Source organism: Helianthus annuus, chromosome 3 (genome assembly GCF_002127325.2).
Source record: "Helianthus annuus cultivar XRQ/B chromosome 3, HanXRQr2.0-SUNRISE, whole genome shotgun sequence".
Classification (NCBI taxonomy): Eukaryota; Viridiplantae; Streptophyta; class Magnoliopsida; order Asterales; family Asteraceae; genus Helianthus; species Helianthus annuus.
This window is the reverse complement of record NC_035435.2, coordinates 103,110,945-103,137,562: the sequence shown is the minus strand read 5'-3', so window position 1 is coordinate 103,137,562 and position 26,618 is coordinate 103,110,945. Positions and strand designations below refer to the sequence as shown.

At 38.1% G+C, this 26,618-nt stretch overlaps 1 protein-coding gene and 1 long non-coding RNA gene across 5 annotated transcripts; both read left to right on the top strand.

Moving 5' to 3' along the window:
• Positions 1-1,185: 1,185 nt before the first annotated feature.
• LOC110929470 lies at positions 1,186-15,593 on the top strand. Of its 4 annotated transcripts, none has more exons than XR_002587127.2 (4): positions 1,186-1,270; positions 3,038-3,117; positions 15,180-15,241; positions 15,354-15,593. It is a non-coding gene; the product is annotated as an uncharacterized LOC110929470 (long non-coding RNA). The 4 variants fall into 4 exon arrangements; XR_002587128.2 differs by having other exon boundaries at positions 3,035-3,117; XR_004889211.1 differs by lacking the exon at positions 1,186-1,270 and adding an exon at positions 2,377-2,433.
• Positions 15,594-23,951: 8,358 nt separating this feature from the next.
• On the top strand, positions 23,952-25,199 carry LOC118490459 (proline-rich receptor-like protein kinase PERK10). Its single transcript, XM_035988113.1, has one exon. It carries the CDS (start codon positions 23,952-23,954, stop codon positions 25,197-25,199), a length of 1,248 nt encoding a protein of 415 aa, XP_035844006.1.
• The last annotated feature ends 1,419 nt before the right edge of the window (positions 25,200-26,618 follow it).

The following is a 26,618-nucleotide window of genomic DNA, read 5'->3' as shown; positions in this document are numbered from 1 at the left end:
ACACTTTCTATAATTAGGAAGAGATAACAACTGGTGTTGCAGGTTGTCGAAATTGGGGGTTGCAGGTTATTACCAAAGTGAATGAGAAAGGAGAGGATACGAGGAAATGTGAGGAAGATTAAAAAAATAAAAAAAGAGCCAGACTTTATATGCTTATTTTTATTTATTGGGTCTTTGATTTATGCCCAATAGTGGCTAATCGCTTTTGCAGCATGGTGTAGTTTGCACAGGTTAATAGTGTGTAAAACAGCAAAATGCATAATATATGGTGTGCTAAACAACAAAACTATAATTCTTAACTTTATTTTTTTAATTAGTTTTTAAATAATTTTTGTTCTTTTAGCTTTTTTGGTTTTGTATGGTTTGTTTTATATCATGATTGTTTTTCATACTTTCTATTTCTTTTTTATTTTATTTTTTTAAATTCTTTTATTGTATATAGAGCTTCATTAGTTGTGTATTAAAGTTTAGTTTACTTTTACATTTGGTGTTTCCTAGTATATATACGTCATTAGTTAAAATATAACAATTAAATGTTTGAAGTTATTTTTTTTGGTAATTGTGAGAACCGCTAAAAAAACTCACCAACCCTGAGGCAGTTAAAGGCATATACAAGCTTACTATTACGCCAAGCCCCTTGATGGTTCTAATCATATAAATTTTTAAATAACAAGTAAAACATAAAAGAGGAAGTAGGAGCCAATAGTCTTGTGGTATAGTGGTATGGTGATTCTCCACCATAAATGTGGGATCGTTTCAAAGCCATGCAAGTGTAAGATAATTTGGTGGTAATTAGGCATAAAAGACGCCTTTTAAAAAATATGAATCATCAAGATTGTAGGTAAATGATAGAAGATGGGCATTTAAATCTAAAACACATTAGTTTATTTTTCATAAAAATGTATTAATGATGAAACTCGTTCATTTGTTTTCACACCTACCAACCGAAACCACCTTGATGTGTGTAGCACTGTAATGGTATCTAAATAATATTATACACATTACCTACCAATACACAGTATGATTAACATGTGGATGTGATTTAGACAACCTTTTAACAGCCTGTCACTAGTTGTCACTAGTTGTAGCATCTCTCCTCCCTCCTTCACCCACCAACCCTGTTCCTTATAAATACAAGCTTGAGGCCTTCCTCCCTATTTCGGTTGATCCAATTGATCCATCCTTTTCTACTGCCATGCAAGAATAAAGTGGTGCATACACTTGCTTCGTTGGCCTTTGCACACAGAAAAGCTATCCGTTGCTAAACAAGGTATACAAGAGCTTATATAAATACATATATGTTTGTGTATAGCATCTTAATTTTTTAGAAAAAATCTTTTGATAGATGTGGTGCAAGTTACCTAAGTATAAGTTGATTACTTTTACAAACTAATGTGTTTGTAGATTTGATTGTTTAACACACTTGTCCTTTCTCTTATGTGTTTGTGTCAATGTTTTTAAAACCAAATCAATTGTTTCAACTGTTGAACCGGCCACTCTACTGGTTGTTTAGCATACTTTTAAAAACTAATGTGTTTGTAGATTTGATCGTTAGCATACTTGTCCTTTCTCTTGTGTTTTTGTGTTAATGTTTTTAAAACCATTTCAATTGTTGAACCGGTCACTCTACTGGTTTACTAATCAGACTAAACCAATACAAATAGCGTGTCTGGATTTTTTAGATGTTAAATCATATATAGAAAAGTATAAAGCACTAAACTTTTATATTACTTAATTAAATATATAATTAAACAAACAATTACCAACATATGTATGAATAATTTTACTGAAGAAAATTAAAGTTAATTCAGTTGTTAAAAATATCTTGACATAAACTAAATAAGAATTTTTCTAACACACTAATCAAAATGTGAGCTTCAATGAAGCACTAATTTCTTCTTTGTACTTCTACAACAACTCACCTTCAAATTATAATGTTTAGAAAATTAGAAATTTACATAGGAAATTATAATATATTCCATCTCTTCCGTTCCACTCACACAACGATGGTCTAGGTCAGACAATGATCATCAACTTATTTATACGGAAGTGAATTGATAATTATGGGCATAATGCCCGAAGGGTAGTTTATTTACATAGGAAAGTATAATATATACCATCAGTATCAGGGACGGACTTAGAAGGTTAACAAGGGTAGCACGGGCTACCCCTCAACCCCCTCTCCGTGGTGTAGAAATACACCTTAACTCCGTTTTCGTAGTGTAAATATAGCTCTCAACTTCGTCTCCGTTATACAAAGGATACCCCTGGTCTAAAAAATAAAAAATGGGATACCCCTAAATTTTTGAGCTAGTTTCGCCACTAATGAGTATATTTGTTGTGTTTTTCAATATCCCTTTTTGATTTAGGAAAAAAGTAAACACATGCTATTGCTACTATGGACTCCAAGTATGTATCCTTTGTTATGTTAAGGTACACATTTAGTTTCCTCTTTGATTTTTTTTTAACAGGAAATTTGAAAGTTTCCTCTTTGATTTATCTAGCGAAATTACTAAATAATTAGATACACATTATATTGCTCAAATCAAATGGAAAGTATGAGGCGGTCACATTTCTTTACATTCACATTTTGAAGAATATTGATCTTAACTTTGATAAAAGTGAGTAAAATAAGATTTAGTTCTGAAAATAAAAAGCAAGTGTTTATGTCAAAAATTCTCCTTTTTGGTATTTATTCAAATTACTTAAGCATTAGTACTAAAAATTTTATTTATTTATTTTGTATTGAAATTTGTTGTTTTGGAACATATTAATAAATATTTTTGAAATAAAACATTTATTGTTTCTAACAACATAATTTTGTTGTTTGTGTTTTGTTATTCTTAACTGTATTATTTCTTTGTATTATTTGTGCTTATTTTCCTTAAATAATGTAGAGTAACACTAAGTTCTTCTTAGTGAAAAATAAATTTAACAAATTTTAAATAAACTGTTTGCAGTTTGGGACTATATTAACTTAGAACTTGATTGTTGTGTTTCATTACTATGATTAAAATTCTTTAATCCATGTCAGCAGATCTTCTTTACCCATATTTGACCAAGAAAAGAACCCTTCGTTGGAATTGGTGGTCTCGGAAAAGAAGTTGTGAATATATGGTAAAATCTCATTCCTTTTTATTTACTTATTCTTTCATTGGAGCTTCTTACAATTGTTTTATCTTGGTATTGTTTTTTATTAGTTTGATATACATGTCAAATTTGTGTTTTGTTATCTAATTTTCACATAATCATCTTTTAACATGATAGTATGGTGATGATTGATGATAACTAGACATGACTTTCAACTCAAATGTTGTAATGTACAAGTATTAGATGCATTTGGGATCAATTTGTACCTTTATTTAGCTCGACTATCATGAAGCACTTATTATGAATTTTATTAATAATTCAATCAAAGATTGTAGGTCCCTTTTCGCGGAGGATAACGAACCTAAACCTTGTTATACTAACCCACTAGCAAGTGCGGAATCCAAGCTAGTAGGCAAACCGAGATGAAGCAAGTAAAGAAACAAACACACAAGAGTTCACCGATTAACACCACTGTATTAATACGTATGAAGGTTCCGGTTACAAGCACAATGTTTACAAATAGTTTGCAAACTCTCAAAGTGTGTGTGTGTGAGTTTCGGACAGAATGCTCTCAACTCTCTTGTCTGTCTTTCTAAGTGTGCCTCCTTGTCTAAACTCAACACTGCATGGGTATATATATACCCAGCCCATGATGTCTGGTCGAAGGATCCGATAGATGGTCCGAAGGATCATCTATCGAGGACAAGGTAATCGAAGGATCAGCATTGACCTCGAAACACCTTTCGAGGTCTATCATTCGAAGCCTATCTTTCGAGCACTTCGAAGGATCAACAATATCCTTCGAGGCTATCCTTCGATGCAGACAAACATATCAAACATATGTTAACTGTTGGCCAAGTCAAACTAGGAGGATAGTTGACTTGGTCAACTTACAGACTAACTTTGGACATCGTTTATATACAGACCGAATACAGACAAAGTACAGACACAAGTGCACCAACAAACTCCCCCTTGGCTGTAGCTTTGTCTTTATCTTCTATAGTTGTAGACTCGTCTTGAACTTCGACGGTCTTTGGTCTTCGAGTTATCAAAACTCTGATGTCCTTTCAAGTCTTCATTGTCGGAGGATCTTCAAAGTCTTCACGTCTTGAAAGCAGAGAGTGTATCAACAAACTACCCGTATCATGTAGGAAGTGTGTTGACAAACTCCCCCTTAACATAAGCTCCCCCTTGGGTCATGCTCGTGAAATACTTTAACTTTATGAAGTGAGATCCTGGTGGTGTTGATGATGGCCAGCGGCAACTCGATCATCTTCATCTTGAGTGCCTTCTCGTCGTGTCTTCATTCCAAAGCTTGTCATCGACCATGTTCTCCTAGCCTTTAGAATCTGCACATGCAAGAAATCTAAACGCGTAATGAGAACAACTGCTTGGAACATAGTATAAGCAGATGACACACGAATGACCATATCACAATCAAACACCGTCCGACAGTTTGAAAGTTTAATAAATTTTTCAATTTTAGTCTTTAACTTTCAAAACATGCAAATTTCGACCGTTTATGAAGATTTAGTCAGTTCGGTTTTCAGTCAGGTTTCAGGTAACGAAGATTCGAGCTCCAACATCGTACGATCGAAAATAAAGCAGAAATAAAATCTTTTTGGCTTTTATAAAGTTTATATTAAAACACAGATTTTAGGTGTGTTTTTGAAATTAAAAGATAACAATTTAAAATCCTTTGAGTGTTATCAAACGACATCACCGCTAATGTCGTGCTGATATGCACCAAACGACGAAACTGTTTAAAAGAAAACAATAAAAGTTAAGCAGTAAATAAATATATACAGACATTCTTTTTGCGAGTTTCGAGGGTAAGAGAATCATATCAGTGTACGGTCATGCCAAAACACTCTTGTTGTTCAGTTAGTTAACATTAAGATAAGCATCCTATAACAATTATCGGTATTGTTGTCCACTTAAGCTCAACTTATCAGATGTAATCATGGCGAGGGGATACGTTAAAGTATGATTTATACTTACCGACCGGTGTTCATCCACATCACGACACATTCCCGTATCAAGGTATGCACGAGAGTTCATCTTACCGGTGAGTATACCGATTATCATCTGTTTGACCGTATAAGCTGTGAGATACTCACTTATTTTGATTTGAAAACAAGCCCTATGTGATATAATCACTTATTGATGAGGAACTTGATTTTCATATGCATGAGGGCACAGGTGCAAGTCCGTGAACAGGTCAGTACTTTCGTACAGCAGAGAGACGAACTTGACACCCGGATAAATGTGATATTTTTATCACTTATTTGTTTTAGACATGTGATTGTTTATCACTTATTGAGGTCGAATGCAGTATGTAATATGTACACGTATGTATAGTATCATGGAAGATCTAGACTTGCGTCCCCGTTATTTTCCGGTAAAGGATACAACCATGATACCCAGATGATAAGCAGCATAAAGACCGAATATCTCAGAACCTCGGCAATCTATCAAACGAAATTTCGGTACTAAGACCATATGCCAATGAATGGTTCCCACCTGGTCTTCAGTCGATTAAGATTTATATCACCCTGCACACTTTAAAATGATTGTGAGCCTACCGATACATCTTATATAGAGCTGCTTATCGTTTTGCATTTAAGGTTTAAAGAGGTTTGGATAGACCACTGATGTACTATCATTTTCTCTTTTGCTCGCCAGGAAACTCATTTTTGATTTTCTATTGTTTTTGTGTTTTTGAAATTTTTCGATGTTTTTGGATTTTCAGATTTTTGGATTTACTCCCCCTAAAATCAATAAACTAAGATAAATTTAAAAACACAAAGATATTTACAAAAATGATTTTCCGATGTTGGTTTTACTCTTGCTTGACCTTAATGCCATTTACCAATAATAAGAAGTCAAATCTAGATTTGTCAAAAGCTTTGGTAAATAAGTCGGCACGTTGGTCATCGGTGTGGACCTTAACAACATCGATTAGCCTTTTCTCAAAGCAATCACGTATGAAGTGATATTTGATTTCGATGTGTTTGGTCTTTGAATGCTGCACAGGATTTTTAGTGATATCTAAAGCAGCAGAATTATCAACGTATATAGGAGTAGTTAGGAATTCAAAACCGTAGTCCCGCAATTGTTGTTGGATCCAAAGAACTTGTGAACAACAACTTGAGGCAGCAATGTATTCAGCTTCGCATGTTGATGTAGCGACACACGTCTGCTTCTTGCACTGCTATGTGACTAGGCGATTTCCTAAAAACTGACATCCAGCCGTTGTGGATTTGCCCTCGATTTTACATCCGCCAAAATCAGAATCACTGAATGCGACCAAGTCAAAGTTATTATCCCTAGGATACCACAGACCGGTGTCGGGGTAAGCCTTCAAATAACGAAAAATCCTTTTGACAGCTGCAAGATGTGAGGCCTTCGGATTAACTTGATGTCTGGCAAGCAGGCACGTTGGGTACATTATATCTGGCCTTGATGCTGTGAGGTACATAAGGGATCCGATCATCGCGCGATAGTATGAAGGGCTAACAGGTTCACCCTTCAAGTCAGGAGTTATTCCGTGATTAGTGGGCAATGGGGTACCAATGGGCGTTGCATCGGACATCTGGAACCGGCTCAAGATGTCTCCAACATATTTAGTCTGATGGATGAATATGCCAGACTCCGTTTGTTGCACTTGTAGGCCCAAAAAGAAATTCATTTCCCCCATAGCACTCATCTCGAACTTATCCTGCATGATGCGCTCGAAATTCCTACACAAAACATCATTAGTAGAACCAAAAATAATATCATCAACATATACCTGTACCAGAAGAAGATCTCCATCTTGTTCTTTGATGAAGAGAGTACAGTCGATAAGACCTCTTCGAAAACCGTTCTCCAGCAGATATGTAGATAAGGTTGCATACCAAGCTCGTGGCGCTTGATGAAGACCATAGAGAGCTTTGTTGAGCAACCAAACCCGATCGGGATGGATAGGATCTTCAAAACCTGGAGGCTGTTCGACATACACCTCTTCTTCAACCACACCGTGTAAAAATGCACTTTTGACGTCCATCTGGTAAACCTTGAATCCTTTGAATGAGGCATAAGCCAGAAAGATCCGAATAGCTTCCAGACGTGCAACTGGTGCATAGACTTCGTTGTAGTCGATTCCTTCTATCTGACGAAAACCTTGAACGACTAAACGAGCTTTGTTCCGAATAACCACTCCACGGTCGTCTTTCTTGAATTTGAAGACCCATCGAGTGCCAATCTTCTTGTAATTCTCAGGCTTTTCAACAAGCTTCCAAACTCCAAGCTTGTGAAATTGCTGTAATTATTCCTGCATGGCTTCAACCCAGGCACTGTCTTTCAAAGCTTCTTTCCACGACTTTGGTTCTTCTTGTGACACGTAACACGCGAAGGACCAGTCATTTTGTTGACCAGATTCTCTTATAGCTGAATACAAACCAGCATTCCGGTTGTTTCTCAGCTGATTACGCGTCTGCACACCGCGATGGACATCTCCTATGATATTCTGCTGGGGATGGGTATCGTGAATCCTCATTTCAGGATTATCCGGTACACGAGCATTGATACCCAAATTATTCAGATTAAGATCAACAACCAACTCCACACCAGGAATGTGGGTAGAGGTGGATGCTTTCCCTTCAGCAGTATCTATATTCTGCGTATGAGGTGTATCATCAGAGGCACCTTGAACAGGAGCAGCTGGAGCTGAAGATCCTTCGGCTGCATCATGATATTCATCATCTTCAGAAGAGTCATTATAATCAGCAGCATCTTCATAAACCTCATTTTGAACCATATTGTTGACTGACGAAGAAGCTTGAGGGTCAACAACAATAGGTCTAACCAATGGCGAGACAGCAGCGTTGTCACTTTCCAATAACATCCGAGCCGCTGCTGATTCTTCATCAAAGGTTGGCAGATTGAAGGAGTCAAATAGCCCATCATAATCGAACATCCACGGATCACCCGGAGCCCTAACAGGACTCGTGTACCTTTGAACCCTAACTTCACTCCATAGCTCAATCTTCTTGGTAGCTAGATTCCAAACACGAAAATTCGGAGTTGCATATCCAAGGAAGAAACCCTCGATAGCTCTTGCACCAAACTTTCCATCTGGCTCAATCATAGTACAAGGAGCACCAAACGGTTCAAGGTAAGAAAGATCCGGTTTCCTTTTCTGAAGGAGTTCAAAGCAAGTCTTGCCATGTCTCTTAACTGTAAGAACTCTGTTCAACGTGTAGCAAGCAGCCGATACAGCCTCTCCCCAGAATTGAATAGGGAGTTCCGACTCTACTAACATTGTTCTTGCAGTTTCTATAATCGTCCGATTCTTCCTCTCAGCGACACCATTTTGTTGTGGAGTATAACGAGAACTGTACTCATGAAGAATGCCTTTAGAAGTACAAAACTCATCCATAACTTGATTCTTGAATTCAGTTCCATTGTCGCTTCGGATCCTTTTCACTTTCAACGTATAGAGATTCTCCAACATTGTAAGAAGATCCTTGAGGATGCCAGGAGTTTCACTCTTGTGTGCCATAAAAGATACCCAAGAAAATCTAGAGTAGTCATCAGTAACTACTAAACAATAAGCATCACCAAACGTTGTCTTGTGCTTCATAGGTCCAAAAAGGTCCATATGAAGACGTTCGAGAGGCATGCTGACAGTGTTGATTTTCTTCAAAGGATGAGACTTCTTTGTTTGCTTCCCCTTTTGGCACGAGACACAGATATCTTGCAAATGAAAACTTCTTACAGGCACACCATTCACAAGATTATTTTTCACCAAATGGTTCATCTTTCTCAAGTGAATGTGTCCCATTCTTCTGTGCCAAGATATAGACTCCTTTTCTGTGGCTTTTGAGACAAAGCAAGTGACTTGTGCAGATGTTGTAATCGCCTGGCTCATGTCGAGAATATAAAGATCATTAACTCTCGGAGCCGATAAGAGAATCCATTCTTGTGGAATTTTGAATCCAGGCTTCAGCACATAGCAGCCAGCGTCATCAAAAATCACTGAGAACTTTTTATCGCAGATTTGCGACACACTCAGAAGATTGTGATCAATTTGCTTCACATAATTGATCTTATCAAAGCACACGATACCATTAGAGATACTTCCTTCTCCAGTGATGTACCCACCTTTATCACCCGCAAAAGCAACATACCCTCCTCTAATATTTCTCACATCGTATAGGAGCCGTAAGTCGCCAGTCATGTGCCTGGATGCTCCACTATCAACAATCCAATGACTATTAATAGTTCCTCCTAGAACATCCTGCACATGTCAATTAAACACATCAGTTGAGAATGGGGACCCAAGCCTTAGTGGTCTTGGGTCGTCCCTTGGCATCACGAAACGTAAGCTCTATCTCTTGATGGTTTTCAAGAATAACTGCTCCCCCTGAATTGTCACCCGACTTAGGTAACCAAGTTTGTCTGTGCCTACCAGTTTTTGAAGATTCTGTTTTTCCAGGTTGTGTCACCCTTGGTTCCTTTTGTACTATTTTAACTTCAGATTTTAAAGCTTTTTCAACAGTTTTTATGTTCTTACGTCGTTGTTTAGTTTCTTGTTCTTTTACAGTTCGTTTATCTTGTTTAGGTGAAACTGACCGACGTTGAGGGTGAACTGTTTCAGGTGGAGCTTTTTCAACCAATTTCTTCTTTGGAGCATTTGGGCAATTTCTGATAATGTGCCCAATTTCTCCACATTTGAAACAAGTTCTCCTTTCAACAGACTTAGGAGAACTTGATCGACTACCAGATGTTGAACTTGTAGAACCTGAGGTACTTGCTCTTTCATCACACCCGTTTGTGTGTTGGGTGTAATTGTTATCACTGTTACGTTTTAAAATCTTGACTTGTTGTACAAAATCAGTGTTTGATTTGTTTTCAAAAGTCTCAATTTTATCTGTACCTTTTGATGCTACAAATTTAACATCTTTTCCTTTCTTCATGTAACGAGCTCCTTTTGATTCAACCTTAGCCTTTGGCTTTGGAGCTCGTTGTTGTTGTTTACCCTTAGAAGCAGTCGGTTGTTGAGTGGTTGGAGATTTTTGATTACCAAACTGTTTCCTAATCTCAGCCTTAGGAATTGGATCACATTGTGTTACCACAATTCCCGGAAGTGTTTTTCCCAAAAATTTGTTTGTATTATCTTCAAAGACTTTATCAATCAAAGATTTATTTACATTTTTAATTGGAAAAACATGATCTGAGTAGATTTTATTATCTCCAACCAAAGTGTACAACACATTACTGCTTTTAACAGTAGACACACCTGTCTTATCAACCTTGACAGGATCAATCACTTGCTTCTTAACAGATGGAACCTCAGGAGTATCAGGATCACAAAGGATGTGATTCTCTCGTGGAATATCTACTCCTTTCATCTTGCTAAGTGATTTATCCTGATCACTTACAGCCACTTCTGATTCATCATCCGATGTCTCATAGTCCTCGATAATTGGAGGACTTTGCTTCATGGATGGTGAAGTTTCTTGTTCCTTAGAGGCTGTGTTTGAAGAATTGTCCGGTTTGAACCCAAGGCCAGTAGTAAACTCCTCAACATCAAGAGGCACACTGGGTTCATACCGAGGCATTTCTTCCTCATCAGGCATCTTGGTATAGTTGTTCATCAAAGGGGGCGGACATTTGTTATACCCTATGCCTTTTTGATTTCCTTTTAGTTGTTGAACATCTATGATGTGATCAAGCACAAATCGGGAGTTAGAATAGCTATCCAATTTCTGTTTGATCGCATCATGTTCGCATTGGGCAATGGCTAATTGCTTTTTAGTTTCTTCCACAGTGTTAATATATTCATTTATACTCACTTGCTTGTGGTAAACTACTTTGTTAACCTCGGACACATTTTTCTTTAAAGTTTCTATTACAGATTTAAATTCTTTTTCATTCCGGGTTAAAGCCATGTTTGCCTCTTTGCATTTCGACAGTTCAATAACCAAATTCTGGTTATGACTATGAAGCTTTTCTGATTCAAGCTTCATCTCTGCACATGATTTACAAATACTAGGAGCAGGGGGTTCAGAAGTTACCTAACTAGTAGAGGCTGAGCCGTTTGCCATAAAGGCAGTTTGAAAAGAAAAAGCTCCATCTTCAGAGAATAGCTTTTCCATTTCCTTTGATGCAGTAGCAGCCTTCCTAATCAGAATTGATTTCTGACATTTAAGCTCATCAGCTTCATTTAGTAGCTCCTGAATATCATCATCTCCTTCTTCATTCACATCAGGCTCTGAGTGATTATCCCCAGAAACAGAGCCTTCTTCATCCGAGCTTCCAGAATAACCAGAACTGTCATCACTCCCAGAAGATTCTTCTTTATGAACCTGCTCGATGACCTTAGCATACAAAGCAGTTCCACTTCCCTGGTCACCTTCACCAAACTGCACTGACCAGTCACAGCCTTCATCTGCTTGAACAGCCAAAGCACGATTGTGATTGGTAGTTCCAGGCTGTCCCTGATTGTTATTCACTGCCACCATTCTCCGTTCACGGTTTTCTTGTTGGGCATTCACATTCGTCTGGTTTCTGAAGGGGTTGTGATTGCCGTGTTTTGTTGGTCGAGTGCACTCACGTTTAAAGTGCCCTTTCTCGCCACAGTTAAAGCACGTGACGACATTAATATCAAACCCATACTTCGTGTTTTTCTTTCCTTCCAACGAAGTTCTTCCAGTTCGTGCCATGAAATCTTTTGCCCTTCTAACCGCACTAGCAAAAGCCCATTTAATATCCATCAACTCCATTTCTTCCTTGTCGATCTGATCATAATCTTCATTGGTCATGTTGATGTTTCCAAGCTGACCTGCTACCAAGCCACAGTATGCACTGACCATGGTGTTGATAATCTCCATATGTTCCTTAGCAACTTCAATGCTAAGGTGTGAAAGATTTGAGTTGTCGACTCGGATTGTGTGATGACTATGGGGTTGAGGTTGAGGATTGCTTGTATAGTGAGCTTGCTGTTGTTGTTGTTGTTGAGGTTGTGGTTGTGGCTGTGTTGGAACAGGAATGTAAGACCTCGGATCGAATTGAGGTTGTGGTGGAGCAGCTGTTGACTGAGGAAACGGAAAGGAACTTGAACTTGTATTGGACACAAATGCAGTCTGCAGCTTAGGTTGCTGTTGCTGAGCTGCAGCAGATCTTGCCAAAACATCGAATCCTGGAAGATACATTTCCGTATTCTGAGGAGCTGGAGCACGCCTTGCTTTCCTAATTTCTTCATCATTTTTATGTTCCAGCTTTTGAATGAACTCATAGATGTTGACTTGATCTAGAGTTCCAGTATGTTTCAACAGTTCAATGAAAGAACTCCACTTTGGAGGTAAGGCATCAGCAAATCTACTCACCATTTCTTGTTGAGTAGCGACAACTCCATAAGCACACATCTCACTAATCAAATGATAGAAACGTGTGATCATATCATTCAGAGTCTCGTTCTCCAAAAACTGAAAGGATTCAAATTCTTTCTTCAACAAATCATGCCGAGATTTTCGAGCAGCTGCATTGCCTTCTCCTCTAGCAACTAAGGCATCCCACAATGCTTTCGTGGTCTTGCAATATGAGAACTGATGGTAGATGTCTTTGTTGAGTGCTTGAGTAAGTGTGGCAAAGGCCTTTTTCTCCAATTCATAAGCTTTCTTGTCATTTTCAAGCATATTTGCATAACCTTCTGAAGTTGACGCAGCAGTTTCAAGATTAGTATTGAACGCATTGATGAAACACGTCCAAAGATCAGTGCTTTGCCCTTGAACATATGTGTGAAAACGGTTTTTCCATGATGGAAAATCGTTCATATGGTTCAACTTAGGTGGACGATTGTTGCTGCCAGTTTCACTCTCACTAATCAGAAGGTTCTGAAGACTTTGACTTTGATTGGATACCAAAGCCCATTGACTTGGACTGATTGATGGCTGTGGAATCATACTCTTTGCCCAATCTGCAGCAGTCACTAACTCTTGATTGGTTCGTGAGTCCAAACTCCAATCCCATGGACTTGTACAGCTCATTTTGATCAGATATTAATTGAGATCCTTCACAAACACAAACTGTTAAGTTTGAACAGACAAGAATTGAAAGATAAAAACCTGTTCGAAAGATCAAGACTAGTTCGAATGATCAACAGTGATCGAAAGATTACTGTTGAGTTTCGAGCAAAGTCTTCGAAAGATTCACAATGAAAGATCCTTATCTTTCGACCAAATATCACGAAAGATTCACAGTTCGAAAGATATTATCTTTCGAATACTGGTCTCGAAAGATTCACAATGAAAGATCCTTATCTTTCGAGATGAATCCTTATCTTTCGGACTACTATCTTTCGAAAAGATTCCAGAAACGAAGGATGATCCTTAGACTTCGAAAGACTACTCGAAAGATGCTAATCTTTCGAGCTGTCCCTAATCGAAAGATGAACTTTCGATATCGAAGGATATCTTTCGGAAGATTCTGACACAACTGACACAAGGTTGACGGGTAGGTGGGAAAGGTGATGGGTTGGTGCACAACTTTCGGCAGAAGGTATGTGCAGACCTGACTTTTCACCAACTTTTTGGACTTTCAAAAAGTTTACCCAAAATAGACACAATCTTATCCAAACCAGTCACCGGAATATATGATCGGAAAATGGCCGGAAAAATCAAAGTCTCTTAAAAACAAGTTTTCAAGTTACCCAACCCAACCTTGAACACTCCCGAAGGTTTAGAAACCGTTTTTCAGTTTAGAAAAGCAAGAAAAACCACCAAAACGGGTGCTAAACCTAGTATCCAAACACACCAAGAACTCGAACAACCCGGTTTTAAACAAGGTAAAGAGCCAAGCTCTGATACCACTTGTAGGTCCCTTTTCGCGGAGGATAACGAACCTAAACCTTGTTATACTAACCCACTAGCAAGTGCGGAATCCAAGCTAGTAGGCAAACCGAGATGAAGCAAGTAAAGAAACAAACACACAAGAGTTCACCGATTAACACCACTGTATTAATACGTATGAAGGTTCCGGTTACAAGCACAATGTTTACAAATAGTTTGCAAACTCTCAAAGTGTGTGTGTGTGAGTTTCGGACAGAATGCTCTCAACTCTCTTGTCTGTCTTTCTAAGTGTGCCTCCTTGTCTAAACTCAACACTGCATGGGTATATATATACCCAGCCCATGATGTCTGGTCGAAGGATCCGATAGATGGTCCGAAGGATCATCTATCGAGGACAAGGTAATCGAAGGATCAGCATTGACCTCGAAAGATCACCTTTCGAGGTCTATCATTCGAAGCCTATCTTTCGAGCACTTCGAAGGATCAACAATATCCTTCGAGGCTATCCTTCGATGCAGACAAACATATCAAACATATGTTAACTGTTGGCCAAGTCAAACTAGGAGGATAGTTGACTTGGTCAACTTACAGACTAACTTTGGACATCGTTTATATACAGACCGAATACAGACAAAGTACAGACACAAGTGCACCAACAAAGATTCATGTTTTTCTTACTAATTTGATTCGAAGAAACTACATGTTAGAGCATCTCCAACAAGGGAGGTTTAGAGTGGTTTTGGAAGAGCGGATGAGGATTTTCACAGACCACACCACTAGAGAAGGTGGTTCCGTGAGTGTTGGTTTGCTTAAGCGGACGAGTAAGAGGTGGAATTGTGGGGACCACCCACTCACAAACCTTTTATTTTGTTTTTAGTGTAAAAATGCGGTGTATGATGTGCAGGTTTGGAATGGTTTATTGTTATGGGTAAAAGTAGGGTTTGAAATGGTGGTGGTTTGGAATAATATGACATGCTGACTAGGCGGTCTTAGGGTTAGGTTGTTAGCTTTCCCGTTAGAATTAGGGTTTTGTATTATGTCTATTCATAGAGGTGGATTGTAAAATACTAGAGTTACAATATTAATAAAGTATCTCTTTTATCTTTAGAGTGGCAATTGGTAACTGAAAACTCTCTACCAATAATGCTTATGGATGTAGTAAGTGTTTGTAAACTTAACCCTAAATTAATCCATATGCATAGACTCATAAAACTAACAAATCTCATTTGCTTGTCTTGATTTCTAAACTAACAGGATCAATGGTTAGCAATGTTCTTGAACGTCATCTTGGGAACCATGACGGGTCTCTTATCGTGGTAAAAACTCATCTTCAAAAGAAAGTGACATTCATTATATGTTTGTTAAGCAAAGCTAAGAGTTGAGTTTATTCTCTAGCTTAAATTATCTGTTGTTTTGGTGGTTGTGCAGATGAAGGCAGAATTTGGCATACCAACACCATATGATATGGTCCATATCATATAACAAGGGAATGTTACTTCATTATAAGAAGTAATGAGGTGGATGATCGTTGTTGGTTGATTGTTGACGTGCCATCAAATCTCCCTAGAAAGCCATCTGCCTGTCTATGTGGGTGCTCAAATGTATGTAAATATTTGTATATATTCTAAATCCATGCATTGCAAAAAAAAAAAAAAAGTATGTGTTTTTCTCATGTTGAAGTCGATGGTCGACACAAAGATGAAGATTGACAAAGGTATTTTAGATATTTTCTGGTAGAAAACTATTTATGTCAAAATGTGTAGTAGTCTATCTCGAATTTACACATTTTACAGCTAAGTTGCCTGTTTATATCTTCCCATTGATGGACATCATGAAGAACAACATCAAACATTATGACTACTTATGCCTTACTAGCTTAGCCATTATAAGTGCGCTCTTGAAGGTACTAGACACTTTTCAGGTTGCATCATTTGTGGTTAGTAATATTCTGATGTATAAAAAGGGACAATGATGTCATGCAGTGACGAAGCTTAAGATTTCCGACCGGGAGTGCGGAAGTCACCGGACCTAAAAATTTCTATAAAACTGGGGGGTCGAAAACGTATATATCCAAAAATTTCTATACGAAAACTATATACTCTTCACTATTGAGTGAAAAGTTCAAGCTATACATGTAGAAATGCATCATATAGCTCGGTCGCATTGAATTCAAGATCAATAATTACATCTTATCCACAGTTTGCATGTCAGTGAATCTAAGTTTACGATTCCCACCAAGACAAGCTTTTAATGAAGCGATCAACAATACATGCTAAAGCTATTAAATTTGTGCAACATTCTTCTTTGCTTGACATGCTAAGTCTCTATAAGTCACCTAATCAATAAAAATGTTTTAAACACTTCTACATATCATTTAAATTGTAGTTCACAAAGTAATTAATATATATTAAAGGAAAAGAGTAGGTTAAAAAAAATCTCTTTCACTAGTTCTCCCCTCCCCCCCTCCCACACACACACGCACATCCACACACAAACAAACATGGTTGCAAAAGTTACTAGGCACTCCCTAGTTAGTCGACCGGGGAGTTGAGAGTACTCGGCCAAGGCGAATAATACTCGGAGGACATGTTAAATTATAAAGAAATTAGTTTTTAGAAGTTAAATATATGTCAAAAAAACATAAATTTACTAATATTTTATAACAAAATACGTTCTTTCTTTAAGATGATAGGCGTAGAAATTATGTTTTATTTTTTTAAGTCAAACTCGGCCCGTTGACCTACGAGATCCGACCGAGCAATTCCAAATTACTCGAAGTTGAAGAAAGTCGCATAGGCACTACTCGGGACCTTGTTTTACAACCAAAATACATATCTCTAATTCATGATGCAATCTATGAAAAAGGATAAAACATAACATGCACATGTGGAATGACAAAAGGCTGCAAATATAACCCTTCCTTTAAATCTCAAAACATGTAGATATGCACATTCGTGTGTATTGTGAATATAAATTCGCACATTATATATATATATATATATATATAAGGAGCCAACGATGATGAATAGTGTTTTTATTTTTTTATTATTTTAATTAGCTATGTTTGAATAACTTTTTGCTAATCTAGGTCATCATGTAAGCCTGACTCATCAATTCACTCTTTCTCTACCCTCCACATTTTTTCATCACACCTCCCTAAAACCAGCTTCATCACCACCCTAAAACCAGATCTCAAAACAATTATTTTGCTTATAAGAACACAATACACCACTTTCTTTAAAACCTCCATCAAACTCGCCGTCAATTCAAAATGCAAACAAAAAAAAATTCCGTCAAGAAGATATCCTGCCATCTACGGCCATTACACCACCATAAGAAGACAATGATGAGCAAGGTTACAGCGATGGCTGATCTGAACAAGAGCTGCAACAAAGATGGGGAATATGAACGAAATCTACAAAATGGTAGTGGGCAGCAGAGGATCCGGTAAAAGTTTGGGTTTTTTTAAGTTTTGGTTTTTTAACTCGGTTAAAAACTTAGATAGAGAAGATGCTATAACGATTGAGTTGTTTTGGGATGTAATAAGACAGACAATGACCTTATGTCTAAGTTTTTGTGAAGGAAGTACATATGTGCATGCCAAAGTATTGTAGGTCCAACTAGCGGAGGATCTAGTCGCCTAATCCTTGTATACGAACAAACCCGGTTGTGCAGAATCCAACCGAGTAAGCAAACCGAGATAAGAACACAATGACACGAGACCAGAACAATATTCAACGATTAAATCTCAAGTATATTAAATCTCAAGTATATTAGAACCAGCAAGTTTGTTTTGATTACAAGTATTACACAAGATTATGCTTTCACAAACAAACTCTTAAGTTCTCTCGTGTGTGTGTGCGCTCTCTGTGTTCTCTATCTTCACTTCTGTGTCTCCTACTATCTTCTGTCTTCATCCTGCCTATTTATAGCTGCAAGTCAACGAAACATGAAGCACTCGACATCAGCAGCAGCCGACGAAAGTCCATCAGATGACATGACGACGAAACATTCATGGCGAAAAACCATGTCTGACGAAAGACATCAGGTCTTTCATCATAAAGATAAATGGCAGGAGTTTCGTCAACGGGTACTGCACATGTTTCGTCGTGCAGACTGGACTGGGATTTTCGTCATGTAGGCAAGGTCCAGGTGTTTCGTCATGTAGCCAAGGTGCAGGTGTTTCGTCATGTTACAAGGTTAGGTCTTTCGTCATGCAGAACTTTGATGCAGACAGCAGCAAACAGTAGATAGTTCAGCAGCAAGCATCCACATTCAAAACAAAGTTGATTACAATCCGAGACACGACGGAGGATATCGAGTCTCGGCCTTCACTTCGTAAAGTACTCGAACCGAGCGAGCCGTATCCACAATTATGTCTCAGCAAACTCCCCTTGGATGCTGCTCGTGAGGGCTCATCTTCCATGTCTATCATGTCGGAGGATCTTCAAAGTCTTCACGCGTCGTAATTAGAAAGTGTATCAACAAACTCCCCATTTCATTTAGGAAGTGTGTTAACAAACTCCCCCTTAAAATAAACTCCATTTTCAGCACTTAGATCCTTGAGGTGTTGATGATAGGTCAGCGGCAACTCGATCGTCTTTATCTTTTGAGTGCCTCCACATCGTGTCTGCATTCCGAAGCTAGTCTTCTATCATGTTCGCATCTGCACATACAACAAAGCTAACACGTAATGAGAACAACTGCATGGAATATAGTTAACATAAACAAACGACACCCATGTGACCAGTTTTCAATCAACTACCGTCCGACAGTTTGAAAGTTTAACAAATTCTTCAATTTTAGACTTTAACTTTCAAAACTTGCAAATTTCGACCGTTTATGAAGATTCAGTCGTTTTGGTTTTCGATCGGTTTCAGGACGAAGACTCGAGTTCCAACATCGGGTAATCAAAAGAAATTAGCAATAAAATCTTTTTGGCTTTTATAAAGTTTATATTAAAACACACCTAAAATCTTTTTGGTATTTTTGAATATTTCAAATTTAAAGACGGAAAGCAGTAAATAAATATATACAAAGATGCAGAAACTGAAAGCATTAAATAAATATTTACAGACATTCTTTTTGCGAGTTTCGAGGGTAAGAGAATCATATCAGTGTACGGTCACGCCAAAACGCTCTTGTTGTTCAGTTAGCTAACAATTAGATAAGCATCAATAACGATTATCGGTATAGTTGTCCACTTAAGCTCAACTTATCAGATGTAGTCATGGCGAGGGGATACGATTAGTGTATGATTTATACTTACTGACCGGTGTTCATCCACACACGACACATTCCCGTATCAAGGTATGCACGAGAGTTCATCTTACTGGTGAGTATACCATTTATCATCTGTTTTGACGTATATGAAAAATGTGAGATACTCACTTATTTTGGATTGAAAACAAGCCCTATGTGATAAAATCACTTATTGACGAGGAACTTGATTTTCATATGCATGAGGGCACAGGAGCAAGCCCGTGAACAGGTCAGTACAAGTACAAACGTATAGCAAAGAGACGAACTTGACTCTCAGATAAATGTGATATATTATCACTTATTTTTGTGGACATGTGATTGTTGTGTGATAACCCTCATAATTACAGGTCTCCATACAATTAATTAATATTGATAAATGCTTAATGACTGTGCTTAAATACAACTAATGATATAAACTGCTTTATGATTTCTGTATCATACATACATGTGCATCACATTTCATACTGTCACAACCATTTATCACATACAAACTTTAGTGACATACATGATGCACTAAGCACAGTTAGCACAGTTACCGGATAACTCGGAAACATGCTGACAATGTCAGTACATAGACAGTACATAGACAGACAATGTTTTGAGACCTAAGGGCCAGAGACAAGTCACTACACTAGTATGGAGTGTAGGGAAGTAAGGACCATAAAACTGCGTCACTAGGTGATAGTTTAAGTGTCGGAAAGTGCCTAAAACACACTCAAAGTGCAGAATTCTGCGTTAATCAGCAAAAATCAGCATTTTAACATGCTAGTAACATGCAAAAATATGGAAAAATGGTCCTGTATGCTTTCCTAAGTGTCGGGAATTAAAATTGTCACAAAAGGGTACTTAATGAACACTAAACGAAATAACTTGACACTTTAACGAACCGGTATCTAACCGAACAACCGGACATTATCCGGAACACCAAAATATTGCTAGAAGCATTGTTTTACTTTTTTTGAGCTAGTTATGGTTCCCGAACACCCGAACATACTACATAATGCAAGATACACTTAAAACACTAGACTTTTACACTTAACCTCCACTAATTACCTACACTTACCATCAAGTTACACTAAACCCCCCTCCCCCATATGATTTACGGCCCAAGTGGCCCCCACACTCATGATTTTCTAATCTTCCTAAATCCCCTCAAATCTTCCATAATCTTGTGTAAGATATGTCATGTACTATTAGGACATAGAAACCTTTGGACAATAGATCAAGATTGGTTATAAGTATCCAACACTTCATCATTTTCACATCACAAACTCTCTCACCCTCTCCCTCACTCTCGGCCGACCTCCTCCCACACACCACCACCATCATCAAACTTGTTCCGTCCATTTGAAGGTTAACTGAAGGTGTAAGAAGGTGATATAGGAAGCTTGGTGTTTGCGGATCATCAAGGACCTCTTTCGTTAGCTTTTATCCAGCACTTTTGTCTTCACCAACAACTAGTGATCTTCCCTAGCTTAAAGCTAGTAGTAAGACCCTCTTGATCCTTGTTTACTTCTATTTTTGCTTGGTTAAAAGACATATTATGTTGAGAATCACTAGAACATTAAAAGACATACACATGAATCATGAACATAAAGCTTTCATATGATGAAATCTTGTTGAAATAGTGTTGTTTAGTATATATATGATGATTGCTTGTTGATTACTAGAGATATTGATGTTGATCACTACATGGAGCTTGCTAGATTGTGATTAAACACATGATCTAGCAAGTTAGAGGATGATTATGTGTTAACACAAGAAGATCATCCTCATACATAGACATGAACATGAAAACAAAATGATTTATTGAAAAGTAATAAACAAAGTGAGCTAGTAAACTTATAGATCCAACATTTATGAATGATTTTCCAAGAAAACCAAGTTCAAAATATGATTTTTGGAAGATCATAGTTTTTACTTAAACCTACACTATATTTAGTGGAAAAACAAGTGTAGAGATACTAGTATAACAAGAAGGTTTAATAAATAAACATTTTTGTAAAATATGTTTATAAGTTGTAAACATCTAAAACCTTCAAGAATGAAGTTTACCAAGTAGTAAATATATTTTGGAGGGAAACTAAGGCTATTAAACATTTACCAAGTTACTACAAATCTTTGTGAAAAGATCAAGTTCATGTTATTATGTAAGTTGAATAGTTTTTGCACTTGGTAAGTGCAAGATGTTTAGGGATTGATTTTTGATTATTGAGTGATGATTTTTGAAAAGAAAATGATATGCTTAATAGCATGGACACCTCCATTTTCAAAGGAAACTATGGCAAAATTTTCTAAAACTACAAACACTTAGAAAATATTTTCTAAACAAGCATTTGCAAGTATGTTTTAAACTATATTTTCCAATATAAGCTTTGCCGTAAATTTTTGTAACAAAAATACAAGTATTGGAGATTACTTTTTGTAAATAAAAATGGATAAATATATATTTAGAATATATATTTTATATTAAGACACTTGTGTGAATATTTGTTTACTTTGTGGAATAGTTATATTATTTTAGGGTAATATAATATAACTTACAAATACCAAGAATTTACAACTCCAAAATAATACCAAAAATCACAAGGAATGAAATACACAAGTTACACACTTGATATTGTGAAACCGAACGCAAAAACGTAACTTACGAAATATTCCGGGAAATATTATTTTGGAAATGAAGGAAGTGAAAATATGATTTTTGTAAATATTACTAAGTTATATCATATTTTCAGCAAAGAGAAAATATATTATTTTTGGGAGATAAAAATATATTTTCCTAGTATATTTAGAAGATATATGATTTTTGGGAAAAATATATATTTTCTTGTAATACATTATTTTGGACAAAATATGGTTATATATATATTTTTTCCAAAGCGAGACTTGGAGATATATTAATTTGAGAATACGAATACGAGGATACCAAAGTACATATATAAAATACCCCCATCCTTGGGAAGGAAAATACGAAATTAAATACTTGAGAAGTATTAATACAAAAGTATTGATTTGACAATTATTCCAAAAAATTAAATATAATTTTAAGTTAAAATAATCATTTTAACAAATAATTATAACTTGGAATAACATAAGAAACGCAACTCAAAAACGTTAACTCTAAGCCAAGGCACGGCCCGTTCGTCTAATAGACGTTAGTACACTGTAGGTAGTCATGTTTGCTGCGGAGGTATGAGTTGCTAGTTCTGAAGACGCAATACAGTGAGTTCATGTCCCCCTTTTCTTTTAACTGTTTTCAGTTTTATACTTCGGGGGTGAAATACATGTTACAATTAATACAAACGTTTTATACATGGTATGGATAGCTTAAGGAGGGTTTACTGCTTGATCATGTGAAAGGTGGGTATAACACTTAAGGCCATTAATCCTCGTCGTAGAACCGAGGGACATGAGTGATAGATATATTTGGGTGTAGCGAGCCCACACCCATGGGGATCAGGATGGCCCATAGGGTGACTATGTCTTCCAGCCGGAGGCCCGGTAACAAATTTGCTAGGTTTGAGTCTTCCTGTACCATTTCACACATACCATTAGCTTTGCAAGCCATTGGTGATCTGTTTTTCTTTATTGCTACATACCAGGGACATACATACAGACAGACATATTTCAAAGGTTTATTCATACACACATACACATGAACTCGCTCAACTTTTGTTGATGTTTTTCAAATTACATGTATTTCAGGGAACTAAACGGATCTGGCAGGTGTTGCATGTTTGTCAAGCTGCCTACTAAATAAAAGATGTCATCCATGGTTGTTGAGTTTAGGGGGTGTATCCTATGCCTGGACGGGATACATGTTTCTAAACTCAGGTTTTAATTAAAGTCTTTTGTGGAGTCTTTATGAACTCATTCAAACATGTTATGGTTTGTAACTTAATTTAGCGTCGATGTTTTCAAGACAAGTATGTTATGGTGTTTTCTAAACTTTATTAATGGATGAACATCTCATGTTTTATCATATAGCGTTGTTATGATTGAATGCTATGGTATTAAGAAGTCACACCAAATAACCACGCTTTCTCGAGTCTAGACTACGATCATTAGGGCTCTCACGAAAACATTTTTACATTGCATACACTAAACGTCTAGATCCAGGGAACAAACATTTTTACTAACAAAAGGCACAAAAATACATTCCAAAATTTATTTTTATGATTCAGTCTTAGAGACTGGGGGATTCAGTCTTAGAGACTGGGAGGTTCAGTCTTAGAGGCTGGGGAGGTTCAGTCTTAGAGACTTAGGAGCTTCAGTCTTAGAGACTGGGGAGGTTCAGTCTTAGAGACTGGGGAAATTGAGTCTTAGAGACTGGGGAAATTGAGTCTTAGAGACTGGGAAAAATGAGTCTTAGAGACTGGGTAGTCAATTTGAGAAACTGGGAAGGTTTTAGTCTGAGAGACTAGGGAGTTCAGTCTGAGAGGCTGGGTGGGATAGTCTGGGAAGACTAGGATGATTACATGCTTACACTGTCATTACTTACATGCTTACTTGATGATTGTTGATATATGTGCATATGTGTGATTATTTTGTCACAGACACCATGTCATCTTCGATCATCCCAGAGGACGAGGTTTTTACATTTGACACCACGAGTAGCAACGATGATGATTTTCGGCCCTTCGCTTTACCAGATTTTGGAGATGACATACCTATAGCTGATGGTTTTCCTGATGGGGATCTACCTCTTGTTTAGATCCCTGCTCCTTTTCCTCTTGCTGCATTTCCTATTGAGGCTGCCTCATGTTTGACGATGACGTCGATCTCTTTATCGAGGGTCCCCCTGAGGGTGCCCAGGATGATGTTGCTATTCCTCTTGATGAGTTTCCAATTGTTGATGCCATTGCTATTCCACCTGTCGAGGTTCCTGTTGTGGAGATTTTAGCTGACCCGTCTGGTCCCGATTCATTTGAGTCTGTGTCATCTTCTACTCTTCATGCACTGGGATTACAGTGTTATCCCACTGACACTGATTCGGACACCGCTATGTTTGCAGCACCTGTTCCGCCGCAGGATTTCGAGTTCGACGATGAATTTGACCCTGTCTTTCCACATGATTTTGATCCAGACCATGAGAGTGAGTTCGTCCCTGATGAGCAGCCTTTTGAGGCACCTGTTTTTCTTGATGATCAGCTCCTAGATGTACCCGCTGATCATGAGCTTGCTCCAGCTGACCCAGAGCCTAAGATTGCACCTGAGCCTATACCGGCACATGATCCTTTACCTGAGCACGATCCGGTACCTGTCGATGTAACAGTTGTTGCACCACCTCTGCATGACCCGATCCCTGTACTTATTGACCATACTCCTTTTGCTACCCATGTAGACGCCAGATATGCACACACCCGCAATGGGTGGATTGAGGATGACGACGACTACCCTCCTTTTGTCAGACCAGTTACTCCCCCTCCTGCACCTGTACATGCACCCATTCATATCGCCCCATTTCACCCGCATGAGTCTAATATTCACCGCACAGATCTACCGGTCATATTCCTTCAGGATATCCCTCCTCCCCGTCCTGGGGAAGGACCATCAAGTCAGCAGGCCAGTCACGTACCTTTTATGTCAGCAACCGATCATTTCATGCCACAGTTTACACACACTGCTCCTTCTTCTGCACCCACGGGCGAGCCACTTATGTGGTTTCTGCCCAACGTGATGCCTATATCTGATCCACACCATCCCTTCCACATTGGATACTCGAGGGATGATCTGCTTTTATCCTTGCAGCTCCAGCAGGATATGTTGAGTCGTAGAGTCACTGAGCTAGAGAGGATCCCGCGTCCTCCACCTGGTGCTGGTCCATCACAGTTTGCTGCTCCATCTGCTCCACTATTTCCTTACCCGGATTTCGACATCCGATTTCTTACTATGGAGCAGCAGATTAGTTGTTTGTTACATCTTGTTCATGCTCTCGAGGAGGAGTTAGCGTGTATGCGCCATTTGCTTTTCATTCCTCCACCTCCTCCTCCTCCCCCATCAGCTTAGAGGTTTTTGGTTTTATGCAGATAGCATACTTTTGATGAGAGTGCAGCTATTGAGCCAGATTTCACAGCTTTTTGAAGAACACAGTGTGACTTTTGACTTATTGACTTTTGATTATTGTAGTTGGTAGACGATTCAGACAAGCGTGATATGACCCCTAGTCTCTTTTGATGTATGATACTATTGTGAAACATGTAAAACTATACTTGTGGTCTTGATATATGATAGCTCAATCGCAACATTCTCATTACACGCATTGTTGGATTACTTGTTTGTGTTATGACATGGGATGTTATGTGTTACTTGTGTTGATGAATGTTATTACATGCGCATATTACATACGTACCATACTTATTATGACCTGATCAACGCAATCTTCTTATAGAAGATGCCTCCAAGAAGGGAAAATCGTTTGCCCACTACTGAGGCCGAATTACAAGAAAGGATCTCCCGAGCAATAGCAGATTACGAGGCCTCACGCGTCGAAACTAGCGGGGATACCTCGAGGAATAACCCACCACATGGTAATGTTTAAGTTGCTTGGGACACATTACGTTACCTTTGGATATTCCACGCGCGTTTGCTAATGCTTCCTATGAATGGCGTTACTTGTACAGGCTGTACCTTTAAGCAATTTTTAGACTGTAAACCGCTGAATTTTGACGGTACCGGGGGTGCTGTGGCTTATGTTCAATGGACGGAGAAGACCGATTCAGCGATAAGAATGAGCAAATGCGCACCAGAAAACAAATGACCTACATCTCCGGATTGTTCATAGATGGAGCACTTTCATGGTGGAATCTCCAAGTCCAAACTCTAGGAGAGGCAGCAGCATACGCTTTGACTTGGAATGAGTTAAAGGAACTCATGCGTAAAAAGTATTGCTCCAGGGCCAAAATTCAAAAGCTGGAAACTGAATTCTGGAACCTCAAGATGGACGGCCCGAAGATCGCCGAATATATGCAGAGATTTCACGATCTATCTCACGTGGTACCATACATGGTCAGTCCGGAATTCAAACGCGTTGAGCGTTTCATTTGGGGGTTGGCACCTCAAATTATGAGTATGGTAACATCGTCAAAGCCTGCAACAATTATTAAGGCTATCGATCTGAGCGTGTCACTAACTGAAGAAGCTATCAGGTTAAACAAGTTTTCAATTTTTGACCCGAAGAAAAAAGGAAACTCACATTGAGTCCTCGGGAGAGAACAAAAGGAAGTTCTCCAACTTTAAGAAGGGTACCAATAGCGCCAGCAAGAAGAAAGAAGTGAACCCACGAGCTGAAGCTAAAACTGGTGCTGAAGTCAAAGGAAAAGGGTACATGGGCGCTCTGCCCAAATGTGATGTATGCCAGTACCATCATTCCGGCCAGTGCAGGTTAAGGAAATGTGAGTCTTGTGGGTAGACTGGCCATTCAAAGGA

Excerpts from the sequence above, each read along its gene's own strand:
- LOC118490459 (XM_035988113.1), top strand. The coding sequence starts at position 23,952 with ATGTTTGACGATGACGTCGATCTCTTTATCGAGGGTCCCCCTGAGGGT.